Source organism: Penicillium antarcticum (genome assembly GCF_028974205.1).
Source record: "Penicillium antarcticum strain IBT 31339 chromosome Unknown utg000006l_segment0_segment0, whole genome shotgun sequence".
Classification (NCBI taxonomy): domain Eukaryota; kingdom Fungi; phylum Ascomycota; class Eurotiomycetes; order Eurotiales; family Aspergillaceae; genus Penicillium; species Penicillium antarcticum.
The window spans coordinates 2,010,417-2,024,375 of NW_026695304.1; the positions used below are offsets into that span (position 1 = coordinate 2,010,417).

The following is a 13,959-nucleotide window of genomic DNA, read 5'->3' on the forward strand; positions in this document are numbered from 1 at the left end:
ATTCAAAGCTCATCCTTTGTTGTCTTCATCTTGGGTCCTTCCTTCACCTTGACCATCGATGCAAGAATATCAACAATCAAATCTGCTGCAGCAACGGACGTCGTTTCGGCGACGGTGTCATACGGCGGACTGACTTCGACAACATCCGCACCAACCAGATTCACACCCTCGAGACCCTTGATTAATCTTTTCAATTCACGAGTGGTCCAGCCACCTGATTCTGGTGTTCCGGTAGCAGGGGCGATGCTCGGATCGAGAACTGATGTGGTGTGTGAGCACCGTTCCATTATAGACGAAGGGTCAATTGAATCTCACCATCAATATCAATGGAAAGATAAGTGGGTGTGTCTTTCACAGTATTGCGAATTTTCTCAATAATTCCAGATATGCCAATGTCATCGATCTCGTGCGCTTCGATGATTGTGAATCCGACACTTTGATCAATCTCATAATCCTTAGAGCCCTGGAAGTATTGAACATTAATATCAGTTAATATCAAACAAGGACAGTAAGTGGACTTACGAAAAGTTTCGTTCTCAATCCACCATGAACACTAGTCCCCTTGCTGATACAACCCTCTCGACTGGCATGCCAGAAGAATGTTCCATGAGTGATCGCCGACTGGTTGGACGCAATGCCAGTATAGCCCTCATAAGGATCCCATCTACATCACAAAACATCAGAAACTTATTTATCAAAGAGGACAAGTTGTAACTCACGTATCAAGATGCGAATCTAGATGAATAACAGAAATTGGTCCGTAGACAGTTTTCAATGATCGCAAAATCGGCAAAACAATCGAGTGATCACCTCCCAAACTGACAATGCGAGGGTGCTCCCATGAGTTCCCATCAGAAGTAGGATGATATAGTACCTGTCTGTATCCCTGTTCCATTTGCTTGAAAGCATGTGCAGCATCGAAAGGCGTGATTGGGATATCGCCGCAGTCGATCTGGGTAGCAATTAGTATGACCGAAATTATGCATTCGAGATTGAGAATTCATTCTTACGATCTCTAAACCCTCGTCGTATGGATCTACGCCATAAACAGTATTGTAGCTGCGACCTTTTTTCTCTCGGGCGGATCCTGCTCGAATGCCTCGTGGACCGAATCGGGCTCCGGGGCGATATGAGGTTGAAGTATCGTAGGGGAAACCTAGCAGCGCGATATCGAGAGGCTATGACCTAATTAGTATTTGTTTCATCCACGCGATTGGCTCAAAGTACCTTGTCATGCGAGGCTGCGAGGCATCGTTGCCATTCTAGGTGCGCAAATGTGACAGGTTGAGAGAAGGGAAGATCGACGTCGAGATCTGTTGATGTTTAGTTTCAAATGCTCTCATAGTGTTTTCGGAACCGACCTTCTATAGCATGATTGTATCCTGGGCCCACATTGAGAGCAAAAGCTCCATAAAGAAGCGAAGAGTATAAAGTGGAAGTAATTAAGCGCATTCTTCAGATTGATCTGTGACTGCGAAGTGTGAAGTATAAGAAGAAGTATAAGAAAAAACACAAAAGTTATCAGGAAAAACTCTGATCTTTATAACCACTCATAACCCTCAAGCTATACCATCAGACCATTCCATTTGTAAATTAACTGGATCAATCAAAATCAACTTCTCGCAGACTCTTTCCATTGTTATGCGGGGATTGACGCCAAGATAGCGCACCCCACTGATAACATTCGCAGACTCCTTCCACAAAAGACGAAGTCTACCAGAATCCACACAAACCCCCGACAAATAGTTAGGCAGTAGCTGAAACATCGGAGGATACCCGAGGCGCTTCCTTGATCTCACTCTCACTATCCCGGCTGGGACGAGCATCACTAAAAGCAAGGCTCAACTTGCGATAATTCCACTTCCTGGCAAAGAACAAAACAGCAAAACTCAACAACGGAACACTGAGAATATCGAGAATACCAAAGAAAATAAAAGCACCTGTAACCCCGATCTGGTTCCCACCATCCGTCAACCCAAACGCAATAGGATACAGCAACCACAAGAGATTCAACCATCCTGAAAGTACCAAATAATCACCCTGAATTTCCAAGAGAGCAGCAGCCTCACGACTCTCATTGATGGTACTCATAGCAAGAATTAGCCAGGAGAATGTACCAAAGGCGAAGAATCCCCACTTGTAGCTCGAAGGTGTAAATGCCGCGACGAGGTAACTGATAACCCAGATCCAGGATATGGCGATGTTGCAAACAATAGTGGTCCAAGAGACGCCTGATATGAGACCCATTGCTAGAGCTAGGGATGGGAAAGCCACCACCCAGTTGATGTATTTCGCATAGAAGATTTGGCGGATTACTCCGGTGCCGACGTTGTTGACTTGCTCGACAGCGGTCCAGCCTAGGTTGGATGCTTGAGCGTAGTATGTCATTGCGCCGACCATTAATGCGCAGGTGAAGAGGTAGTGGAAGACTCTTTCGCTTTCTTTTGCTGCGAAGGAGAGGACTAGGAGTCCGATCTGGAGATTTCATGCGTCAGTGGGGATATTGAGGGGGAATTAGAGTGAACTTTGAGGCTTAGAAAAAGGCCACTTACGAAAGAAATTATATATATGGCTGTCACAGCCCAGAGCCAGTCAGATCCATGTACAGAGAGTGCATCGTCAACACCTATAACTGGGTTGACTTGGAAAACATCGTTTGCTCGAGCGATGAGACTCATTGTGTCGGGTTCAATAGAAAGCTGACGCCCTTGATTTTGACAGGCTAATTAGAGATGTCAAAAAAGAAAAAGGTGGATTGCTTGGACGTAGAATCATGAAAGGAGGACGCCCCTTATAAGAACGAGCCCAACACGCAGCTCCCATCTGAGCACTAGATACCTTGACTCAAGCACCGGGATTGCAGAAGCCGAATGTCCTTTCCCGATCAATAGGATACTCTTGATAGACGACTGGTTGCGCACATCTGCTGACCCATTGGAGCCGGCCACGAAAGGTGGAGCTCCTCGGGACAAAGTTGTTTGCAAAGAATCTTTATCTTTGCCATAAACTAGGGACAAATATAGATGAATAATCAAATACCAACGATCACAACAGTAGAATAAAGCTGATTGATGATCTGCAAGGGGCTCGGCGAATAGTTAATTGTGGTGCAGCGGCGGGATTGGCTGAGCCTCGAAACTTTTTCCCGAATCTATTTCTCCGAGCGTCAACGGATTTCAGACATAACCACAGTGTCTGCTGGACATCTTCCTTCGGGGTTTGAAGGATTTTGGAAAGAATGAAGTTACTATAGACTATTAGATAGTGTTTCTATTATTGGGAAATATACCATAGGGGCAGTGGCTATGGTGCTTTGGATGTATCTATGAGTGGGGAGATGCAAGTTACCCGAAATATACGTTGTGAGTCCAAGGTAAGGTGCTCAAATATTGCCAGACTCAAACATATTGAAATACTATAATCCTATCGACTGATCCGGAGTACTCCCCTGCACGCCACTATTGAACATCTCAGTGGTTTTCGAAATGCAAGACTTCGGCAACAAATCAAGGTAGCTTTTCTCATGGTTATTAACGTTCTTCAGCCGACGGAATATATAGAACAACTCTTGAATTCGGAGTTGGAATGATTCACTAGCATGCATATTGTCGTAAAGGAATTCCGCGCAGGAAAAGAGAGGTATGGGCATCAAGGGGTGGATCTAATAGGGGATGGTTAGTGTTTAGCACACTCACTGGCCTATTTCACCTACCTTGGCAACCGGTACTTCACACAGCGTTGTGGCCAGATGGATAACAGTCTCCGATGCCTCCAATGCCCGATTTTGGTAATTGGAGAATTCGGTATCACCTTGCAATGGGCTAATAGATGCCGGCATTGGCTCCATCGTGGCTTTGCAGAAATAGATAACGGTAACTTGACCTAAAATAATGGCAAAGAGAAGCAATGGATCGTATGCTTTGGTAGGTGATGGATAATACTGTGACAGAGCTTGGAGTCTTGTTGTAAGGAGATTATCCAGCCAGCGTCGCTGTTCAGTCGAGTCCAATAATGTATCCCCGTATGCTTTGGAGATTTGATATTGTTGGATTTGAAGTAGAGTGCGTCCACATATCGTGGCAAGGATGAGGCACTCGTTGAAGGATGAACCCACTTTCAGAGTAGGCTGGGTCATGGCTTCAGACAAAAAGGGTCCTAGTTCATGGTTGCCGCTTTGGAAGTCAGCATCTAGAGCTGGTAGCCGTGTGCAGATCTAAAATCACGGAATGGGCATTCGTTAGTAAAAGATCCTCACTAGCTCCTTCTCACTTCATACGAAGCACTGTCATCCTTACCACATGTTCATTCAACGTGATAGGCCAGTCATCGCGCATGCTAATGACATGATCAAGGAAATAAGCCATCCAAAATACGCGGCGCCTTTCCTCAACTTGAATAAAGTCACCATTTTGAGGAGCGGATGGACCACCTTTGTCAGTAGGTCTGTCAATTTCATGATATCGCATAGCCTGCACCAAGCGGAATGCCCGACCGGCACTCATCCACGCCTGCCGATGGTGAGTCCGCATGGACTCTAATATAACAACGAGAACCCATGCTTGAGCAAGCTCGGTGTTGACGTTGTCATTTTTGCCTTCGATACTGATTGATTCGAGAGCTTGCTTGGTCCTCTGGTAGAGTGGCTCTACCATATCGCGGAATGGAGCGGAAAGCAGCGAGGCCAACGTCCACATCGCGTTTTGTAAGCATTTCTGCGATGGCGCTTTCGAGTTTGATTTGGACCATGATAGATATCGCCGCTGGTGGATGATTGGTATTGACTGATGCACACGATCCAAATATAGTTGGTCTCTGGAGCGGCGATGTTAGCTTTGTATTCTGCCTCCTTCCGTAGAAGAAGCTGCAATGGATCTTGAGTGGCGGTTACAATTCGTCGTGCAAGAAATCAGTGGGCGGGAACTGAGTACTTGTCACTGTTGAAGCTGGCGGGAATGACCATTCAAAAGAGGAAAAAGCCAAATCTGCGGTGATTCCATCAAACGATGCCGTGCGCCCTGATTGAGAGATATCTGTATTTTCCTGGGGCCATTCACCGGTGACATGAGCCATAGAGTCTACCAAAGGACCGAGTGAAATAGGAGTTATCAGGTTGCGGCTGTCTCGAGACCCCTGGAGATCCCGTTGAAGCTGTTGATCTGGCAAACGACTCTCCAACATTGCCTCTAGGTGCACCACGCGGTTTTTCAACGCCTTCAAATGACCTTTTTTAGGACCTCGAGCTCCACGATGAGTGGCCTCACAGGGAATGCCTGTCTCTCGACAAATCCCGCATTGTGGTTGTTGCCCATCGCAGCGCAGCTTCCGTCGTCGGCACTCATCACACGCTGGACCAGAGCGCTGTCGCCTTGCACCAGCTACTGAGCCTTCTTCTGGATCGTAAGATGACATCGCTACTCTATATTTCGAGTTGTTGTGGTGGAAGATCTGGGTATTTGGGGGCCATTTCAGGGCGCGAGGGGCCAATCTCACCGCGCCTTGTCTGCCTAATCTCAGACGTATCGCAGCATTTTTGGTCGTACCACTCTAAGATATATTTTTGAACAATGAATGTTTACTTATTCTTATTTCTAGATAATCTTTACGGCATATCACGATTGAATCTTGTTCCCTAATATTTCTGTGATCAGCTTGGATCTCTCCATGGCCGGCATTGTTCGACTGACTACCCAATCTTCATCCAGATACCTTTACCTATATCAAATCCCTTGCAAGAAAAAACTGCCGTCAATACTGCCATGACATATGTCTTAAGCGAGCAGTCAAACGCAGCATCTGCCTGGGAACCATGGATGGTTTATACTGGTAATTTGTCTGTTACACCAAAAGAGATGTGTGGACCAGCCCTCTTTTATGAAATCTGTGGGTACTCTCAGAATATTTCAGTCACCGCGTATCCCAGCCCTCCAAAGTAACTAGAATCGGTGGACGGTATATCTGTGTATTGCCGTGGAAGGCTCTCATCAACGACAGAGATACATGGGTCTATCCGCTTCCACCAATGCCAAAACCGAGAATGATTGATTGGCCCCAGGTTTTGCAAACGCTGTCCAGGACTGGTACCCACACAAGGAAATCTCCCCATTCAATGGGCTAAATCATCCCGGGTTGAATACCTGAATGCCGTGATACGACAGAGCCTTGAACTGTCAAGTGTAGAATTCCTCAACCCAGAGAAAGTGGCTCTAACCAGGTTTCAGTATGTGTCTCACATCAAATGTCGGGAAGCCAGAACAAGCCTCAGATTCCCTTGCGTCGGGGAGGTGACAGGAGACTATCTGTACATCAACGGAAGACGGCGGCCTGGCGCTTTCAGTCAGTGCAAGGGGTCGACACTGCTGGACAGTGGATTGAAAGTGAGAATCGTGATATTTGTCCATGAGCTATAATCAGAACAGAGTAAGATACTTGCCCTCTGTCTTCGTCACAGAGAACGGGCGAAACTCACTCCATACTTTCTGCTGGAAACCCTGCCATCCACTGGACAATTTAACCTACCTTACCACCCACTCCTGCATATCTCGTGTTTGGTTCAGTATGGAATGTCTCCGGGATATCGGCTTCCAAACCAGTGTGCACCGTGTTGCTGCATAAAGAGAGTGAGCTCTTACCCTTTCTCGGTCCACGTAGCTGCGATGGAGACGTGATGGTACGCACAGAAACATGTTTCCAACGACGACAAATTAAGAGGCAAGGGACGAAAGGCATGAGATCTTGTGAGCGAGCAAGTTTGGAAGTTAGACAAGATCATTCATGGATTTCGTGTCGGCTCAGGGTCTGAAAGGGTGCTGCTGGGAAGCTGTTGATGGGGATAGAAGGCAAGGTCTGTCATATCCTTTGTCAGTTGCGTGTCGCTCACAGTCATAGACCCAAAGATGAGATACGGAGAAATGGACATACCGAGGGAGTAGTAGAGGGTTGCTAACCAATTCACTGTTGAGGACTTGACTGCATCATCCCAGAAAGCACTGGAGGTAATGCCCATCAAAGCCCCTCTGCAATGATTGTATTCAAGCAACCTCCTGTGACTCCTTGCCACCTCTCTGGCGATCCATTGGCGGACTGCATCAGGATCATCGGCGCTTCCACCGTCCACGCTCTCACCTTTGTATGGGCAGCTTCTGGGCTCAGTAGTGAAAGTGGCGAGATCGGATTACGAGGACCAAATCACAGGGTCTGAAGAAAGTTTGGGCTTTATTCTCATGAGAGAAACTTGTGAAGCACGCAAGATGATGCTATCGGTTCTCGCCAGGCCAACGGTCAGCCCTGGTCTGTTAGTTGGCATTGTGGCCAAGTCATCGCCAAGAAGATTCATGCTTGATCATCAAACAGCGGGGGATGAAAAGTTTGTGACTGGCATTAGGCAAGCTCGAGTCCATCAAAGAACAGAGAATGCCCAGATGGCCCTCTTCATGGCAAGATACTTGCTCGCCTTGCCTCGCTCAAGATCCTCCACTAATCACAGCCTTCCAACCCCAAAAAGCCAACATAATCAATCACCCACCATTTTCCCACCCTCCAGGACCTGACAACGATCCAAAACCCCGACCCTACATCCAGGGCCTCGCATTCGCGTCAAAGAAACCCCTCAGACCCCAAAACTCGCACCCCCTCTCCACACCAAATGCAGGGGCTAACCTATCAGTCGAACAAAACAATCCCCAACCCTCTTGGCAAGCGAACAAGCACACACAATCAGTATGGGGCATCGACACGCCCACCCACCAACATGACGTTTCCGCTTACGCAGCCTCTCGAAAGCCGGGGACGCTAAGCAACACCAGGGTGCATGGTGCATGCGTGCATACGTTTCCTCCAAAACAGAGACATTACACCGGAACCTGGCGAACCGAGCCTGTATCGATACCGATCTATTGAAAAGAAGCGGAAGGGGGAAACTGAAACGGATCTGTGGTTATTCTTGTCAATGGATGGGGAGCTAAAACGGGGGTCTACGTATACTAAGTACGCTACTCTAGTGACTGGAGGGGACTGGGTCGGATCAGTAGGAGCGGTGCAGTAAGATCTCCGTGTGGCCGGGCTATTGAATGCCATTTTAGTTGACGTATGTATTGACCACGTTCCAGCTCAATGCGTACACAGCTACCGCCACATCATGTACACCCTACATGACAGGGGCGGGATCGTAGCTCAAACCCAAGCCCACGCCCCAGCCCTGGACTAACGGGAGATCCATTGATACCTCATCTGCCCTAAATCTAAATCTACCCGCAGACGGCTGAGTCTAAGGTTACAGCTACGTGCGCAAGTACGTCCTCCTCCACGCCTCAGTCATCACAGCCACAGGATCAAAATAACCCAAGCCCTATCCCTACATTGTGCCCTACATGAAAGGGTACGAAATACCCCTCCACTCCGCTCCATTCCCCGGGATCCTTCGCCACTTTTAATAGGTCACTCGCTTCCCGAGGCACCCTTTACCGAATCGAGTAGGTCAAAAAGGCCCCTCCAAGACAAGCACAAAAAGAATGGGGACCATGCGTATATCCGCGCGTGGCCTGATACATTCCTATAGGTAGAAAGACTTCCCTGGTATCGATAGTCAATAGTCGATAGTTCGGTGGGGGAGCGAGAGAGAGAGTCGGGTCAGGAACGTTTTTTTAAGATTTACTAGTGACTGATTGTGTGCAAAAAGACCCGGAAAGGATTGCAAGATAATAAAAAATAAACAAGAAAAAGAGAGAAAAAGGGAAAGATAAAATACAGTAAATAACTCCGCTCCACTATGGAAGCGATAACGAACTAACTTGAGTATAACTGCAGACGGGAAACTTTGATAACTGGGGTTTTGGTTTATTTTTTTTCTGGGTCCGAGGTTTGATGTGTGGCTTTATTACGTGCTGGAAAAACAGGGCTGGAGTATGCACTGTTTGCTTGTTGGCTTCTGCTTGACGTGTGGCTATTTGCGAGGATTCGTCATTACTTTGTTCTCGGGTCCGTGTGGGAAACCTCGAGGGTAAAGTAGAGATGCTTAGACTGATCATGGAGCTCCAACGCATATCTAAGACCGGGATCGGCTATCCATGGAACTCGCTGATTTATACGAAAGAACGGCGTTCAGGGACCGATCCACGTGGGATGACTCAGCTCGGCGTCACTTTGGCCGCTTAGTCACCGCACCCCGTTCCAAGGTTTATTTTTTTAGTTTCTCGGCGTTTTGGGATGGGCATTTTTCTTACAATTACAGACTTTACTGTTAGTTATCATATCTACGCTGGTTAAAAAGAGCAAAATTCTCGGTTTTAAAATAGATCAATAGTGCGAAAGTCAGACATTAGCCACAGGGGTCTTAGTGGGATGGATGGGGCCTAAGATCTGGATTCTCGTATTGGGCGAAGCGAGGGCCCCACGAGATGAATAAATTGTCGGAAGGATATCTGCCGGATCGTCTCTATGAGCTTGCATAAGTGCCGAAATGTGTGAGCATTGACAGCGTCGATTTCTGGAAATCAGGCAGCAGTTTGTCGGCTGGGGTTGTGGCTGTGTGTTTACTGAGAGATGGTGGTGTGCGGGGACTGGGTGGGGATCAAAGTCTTTTCTTCCTTGTTATCGGATGATCCGGAAATAACATATGCAGTATGATTGTGCTAGCGTGTTATTCCTTGTAATAGGTGGACCTGTCAAGATATGGAATTGTACTCCAGACTTGGACGGTAGGGCCGAAACTATTGGATTGCTATATTTGATTAAGAAACCGAAAAAACACAATTTGCAAATAAATCGCCGAGATGGATGCGCCAAAAAATCCGGGTTCAAGCCACGCAGGTAAAAAGGCCGCGTGGGCAAGAAAGTGGCGGGTGCAGTAGTAAATTAGGGTCTCCATGACGCTAAGCGGGAACGGTGATTAGGGCGAAGCTATACAAGTAGCTGACGCCCAGCTAGTCCCGTCCTAGTAAGCGGAGGGGGGAGGTGGCCACGAGTCCCTGCGTCTCGAGAGGGCAAGCAATACAGAAGGGAAAAAAAAAAGGAAAAAGGAAAAATAGCACAAAAAGGGTCAAGGGTCCTTGCAGGAACGTAAGCCGGGTACAGGGCCCTGACGAGTCAAGCTTGTGGCGTAAGCTGGGAGGTCGAAAGAGAAGGGCTGATTCGAGCGCTAAAACACTAGCTTACTCAAGTACGGAAGTGTATTTGCTGGAGAAGGACTAGAAAGCACCAAACTACGGATATACGTAGGCTGCATACGTATGCCCCGTCTAAGATCGAGCGTAGACTAATCATCGGCTCAGGAAGCCCCAAAACGGTCCGCGTTCTGCCACGAACCACTTCTTTCTCGGGCGTGTTCCAGATCGGAGGTTTGAAGCTTGGCCTGATCTCCATGAATCATTCAAATACGCCCAATACACACATACGAAAAGCAATGGTTTTAATCTCCTAATAGATTACACCCAGTGCCCATTGGGATTTGGATCTAGTTCCCAATTTGACTAGCACAATCTCACTACTTAACTAGCCCTGTTTACGAATCCCTTCCCTCTATAGTCGTACTATACTAACGTCGCCAACTTACGTACGCTCAGCGGAGAGTCCCCGTGCGAATGATTTTCGGGGCGGGGCGGGCGCTGGACGCGTACGAGTACGAAGTGTAGCACGAGCCAATGTCTTGCTATAACGTTGACTGACGATCTTGGAGATTAGGTTATGTAGATGTCATATGTCATGTTCTGTGCCCAAGATGCAGCGGTGCACAGAAGTCATGTATATGATTCAGGTCCGCAGGTTAGTGAAAATTTCAACCTACTCGGCTGAGAGTACCCTTTCCAGAGAGAAAGAAAAGACAGGCTCTTCACCGAGTTGTAGGGCGAGATCGCCATAGGGCACTAATTACAGCTAAATTGGTGACAATACGTTACGTCCCCGCCCTGGAATGTCCGAGCCGGAGGTGAATTCCCAACTTGGAGACTAACATCATCACTTACGTAGATTTAAAGTATTTAGTTACTTTGTGCTATTTCTTATTTTATTGTGTGAATTTATTCTATTCTATTCTACCCCTTGTACTGTACAGTGTGTTCAAAACAGATGGGGCTAAAAGCTTGTCCGTCCCGAGATAATGAGCCCGTAGTTCTGCCGATGGTGGACCTTTTGTTTCGCTTCCACCAACCGAAGCCCTAGTTGAAGTCGGAGTTAACGCTCAGTTCCGGAACAACTTAAAAAAAAAGAAAAAAAGATCGACTCCGCCAGGGTCGCGGGCCGGAACAAACGGAGTAACAAAACGGGTCTGCACAGGGTGGATTTCCCTAGGGGTCCCGTATTATATGTCTGCCTATAATATGTGTTTTCTCCACTATGGAGCCTCGCCAGACCCTGGAGCTTGGCTTCTTTCGCTTCTAGTATAATTAGTTCTGATAACCATTTCTTATTTCTTATTTCTCATTCCTGTAATTCTTCTCTTCCCTTAAACCCTACTTTTTCACCTTCCCCTCCTTACATCTCCGACATTTCTCTTCTATAGGCGCAGTGCGCCTTCAGCTTCCCTATTGCTTTCTACGTTTGACAACCGGACATCTTCTGCAACATCCCCAGCCCAGTTCGCAACTGCTGTTGAGGATTGTGTTCCCCACACCAATTGCAAAATTATAAGAAGAGCAAAGAGACTTTCACCGGAAAATTCGAGATCGGCCATTTGCCAGATCGCTCCGACTACTCTATCAACCACCTATACTTCGCCATTCGCAACTCGGAAATCAGGACTATTTCGTGTCATCGGGCTTCTGTTTAGGTCTGCAGGCGAGTGCCGGTTTAGAGTCTAATGTTGTCGACGTGTTACACGACGGAGAGGACAAACATCTTTCGAGAGCCACTGGTGCGTTTGCTGTTGGGAAAGGGAGATATCCTTTCTCTTCTCCCTCTTCTCTGTCTCAGATCTGTGATCTCTCGGGTTCTGTCGAGTATCCAGAGCCCGGCGGAGCCGGTTGCCAAACATTCAAACTAACCCATTGTGCCCTTTAGTATAGCTTTCCAGCCCCGGTGACCGCATATCTGGGCCCAGAGGAGATGTCCAGCTGCCGGACAAGTATTGTGTCCATCCTCAACAATGATGATAACCCATCTTTTGCGGTCCGCTCCGCACCCCGACTCAGTCGGACTCAGACCTCGCCATCATACTATCCAGAGCAGCGACCTCCGCCCGTCAGCGACCAGCACGCCCGTCCCCATGCGGCATCCGAATCACCAGCAGCCTCACCACGAAGCACCAGGCACCCTTTAGCCCCGGTGACCGAAGCTGTCCAGCCTGTCTCGCCAGGCTCATCTGACGGCTCTGCCTACGACTACATCACCAGTCAACCCTCAGCTTACCACCCGTATGCCCGGCAGGATCCGCGACGGGAACCGTACCGCTTCCCAGCCCGCGGACCAGCTGCTCCCCGGACGCCGCCCGAAACGCGCTCCAGCGTTTCAGAAACGACTTCTTCCCAACCCGGAGCGGGTCGAGGCACAGGCCGAAAGAACAAGTATCCATGCCCCTACGCCGCCAGCCACGGCTGCGCTGCAACTTTCACCACCTCCGGCCATGCTGCCCGCCATGGCAAGAAGCATACCGGCGAAAAGAGCGTCCACTGCCCGATCTGTAACAAGGCCTTTACCCGAAAAGACAATATGAAGCAGCACATTCGCACCCATCGCACGCACTCGGATGAAATGCGCTCTACCTCTGAACCTGAGAATGATGCTCGCTGGACTATGCCTCGTCCTGATTCTACATATGGTTCGGCCTCACACCAGCAAAATCTCAGTCAATCTATGGAAGCTGTCACGAGGCCTTCTCCTGGCCCCTCTTCGCATGCGCCTTCATAGGCTATATCTATACTTCCGACATTCCACTCCTCATTATACCTACTATACGACCATTTTTCCACACGGTTCCTTATACCTGACTGCAGTGCAGTGTATAGGGAACTTCCTGTATCACTACACTTGGTAGTGATTTTTGTTTCAGGGCTCTCGAACATGCATTTTCAGCATCAGCGATCATCTGCATGACCCACCACCGGACGTTTCAAAATATCCGACGAAACGTCTCGGGTTACAACACATGTTTTGAATTCTATGTTTCTTCTATCTTTCTATTTTTGTGTTTCTTTTACCATTTACCATTTTTATGTTGTTGTTATTGTTTTCTTTTCTTTTCTTTTTTTTTTTTTTTTTTTTTGGCACATTGTCTATCTGTTTTATATCCCTCCTGTACCATGTTCTGATTCCTGTTATGTGTGATGTGTTGAAATTTGCCTCCCTAGGCTATATGTTCCAGTATCATTTGTACTATCCTTACTAGGACTCGCATGAATCAAATGATATGTGTGTAACATGTTCCGGCTGCACTATATGAAATCCTTAGTCTTGTGTTGATCAGATTGTAAGCCACCGGGGTCGTGGGGAATGTGTGCTACGGAAGCCCTTGACCTAGATAAGCGTGTAGAAGGAGACAGACTACCGTAGCTTGATTTACTCATTGTTTGTTGATAGCTATGGTCTAGGCTCAGAGTATTTTTAGTATAAGCTTAACTATGAAATCAATAGTGGAGATGGTTCGATGATGAAAGTGGGTGCCTGACTGCCTGAGAACACCACCTGACCCGTGGAACCAATGTTTACTTCCCAGTATAACATTCAAATCTTAAATCGAACAACTCATCCTTCTTTCTAGAAATCCAACAGAGCAGCGGTCAGTCGCAATCTACGTGTAGGGCTGTCATATTCCCTGATCCTTACCGAATGCGAGATGACGTCGAGCGCAATATGTGAAACACACTCGCGATGCTCATTCGATGGGACAAGCATTTCCTTCGAACATTCCACCACTCCTGACAACAACACACAGACGTCATATAGGGTCTTCCGAAATATATAATCTAAGAACAATAAGTTACTTTCATCTTTGTAGTTCGTACTTTCTCCCATTTCCCCAAAATTCGTACGAAA

At 47.6% G+C, this 13,959-nt stretch overlaps 4 protein-coding genes across 4 annotated transcripts; 1 reads left to right on the forward strand and 3 right to left on the reverse strand.

The window, feature by feature from the left end:
- Positions 1-2: 2 nt before the first annotated feature.
- N7508_006819 (agmatinase) lies at positions 3-1,452 on the reverse strand (the record flags this gene model as incomplete). Its single annotated transcript, XM_058464885.1, has 7 exons — positions 3-259; positions 316-463; positions 523-664; positions 720-952; positions 1,011-1,178; positions 1,228-1,313; positions 1,362-1,452. 7 exons carry the CDS (start codon positions 1,450-1,452, stop codon positions 3-5), a joined length of 1,125 nt encoding a protein of 374 aa, XP_058318738.1.
- A 294-nt stretch (positions 1,453-1,746) lies between these two features.
- On the reverse strand, positions 1,747-2,678 carry N7508_006820 (opsin family protein; the record flags this gene model as incomplete). The annotated part of the gene is made up of 2 exons (XM_058464886.1): positions 1,747-2,475; positions 2,553-2,678. The coding sequence occupies 2 exons, from the start codon at positions 2,676-2,678 to the stop codon at positions 1,747-1,749; spliced, it is 855 nt and encodes a 284-aa protein (XP_058318739.1).
- A 737-nt stretch (positions 2,679-3,415) lies between these two features.
- On the reverse strand, positions 3,416-4,694 carry N7508_006821 (fungal specific transcription factor domain-containing protein; the record flags this gene model as incomplete). The annotated part of the gene is made up of 3 exons (XM_058464887.1): positions 3,416-3,661; positions 3,713-4,213; positions 4,296-4,694. 3 exons carry the CDS (start codon positions 4,692-4,694, stop codon positions 3,416-3,418), a joined length of 1,146 nt encoding a protein of 381 aa, XP_058318740.1.
- Positions 4,695-12,033: 7,339 nt separating this feature from the next.
- N7508_006822 (C2H2-type zinc finger protein) lies at positions 12,034-12,834 on the forward strand (the record flags this gene model as incomplete). The annotated part of the gene is made up of 1 exon (XM_058464888.1): positions 12,034-12,834. One exon carries the CDS (start codon positions 12,034-12,036, stop codon positions 12,832-12,834), a length of 801 nt encoding a protein of 266 aa, XP_058318741.1.
- Between the last annotated feature and the right edge of the window lie 1,125 nt (positions 12,835-13,959).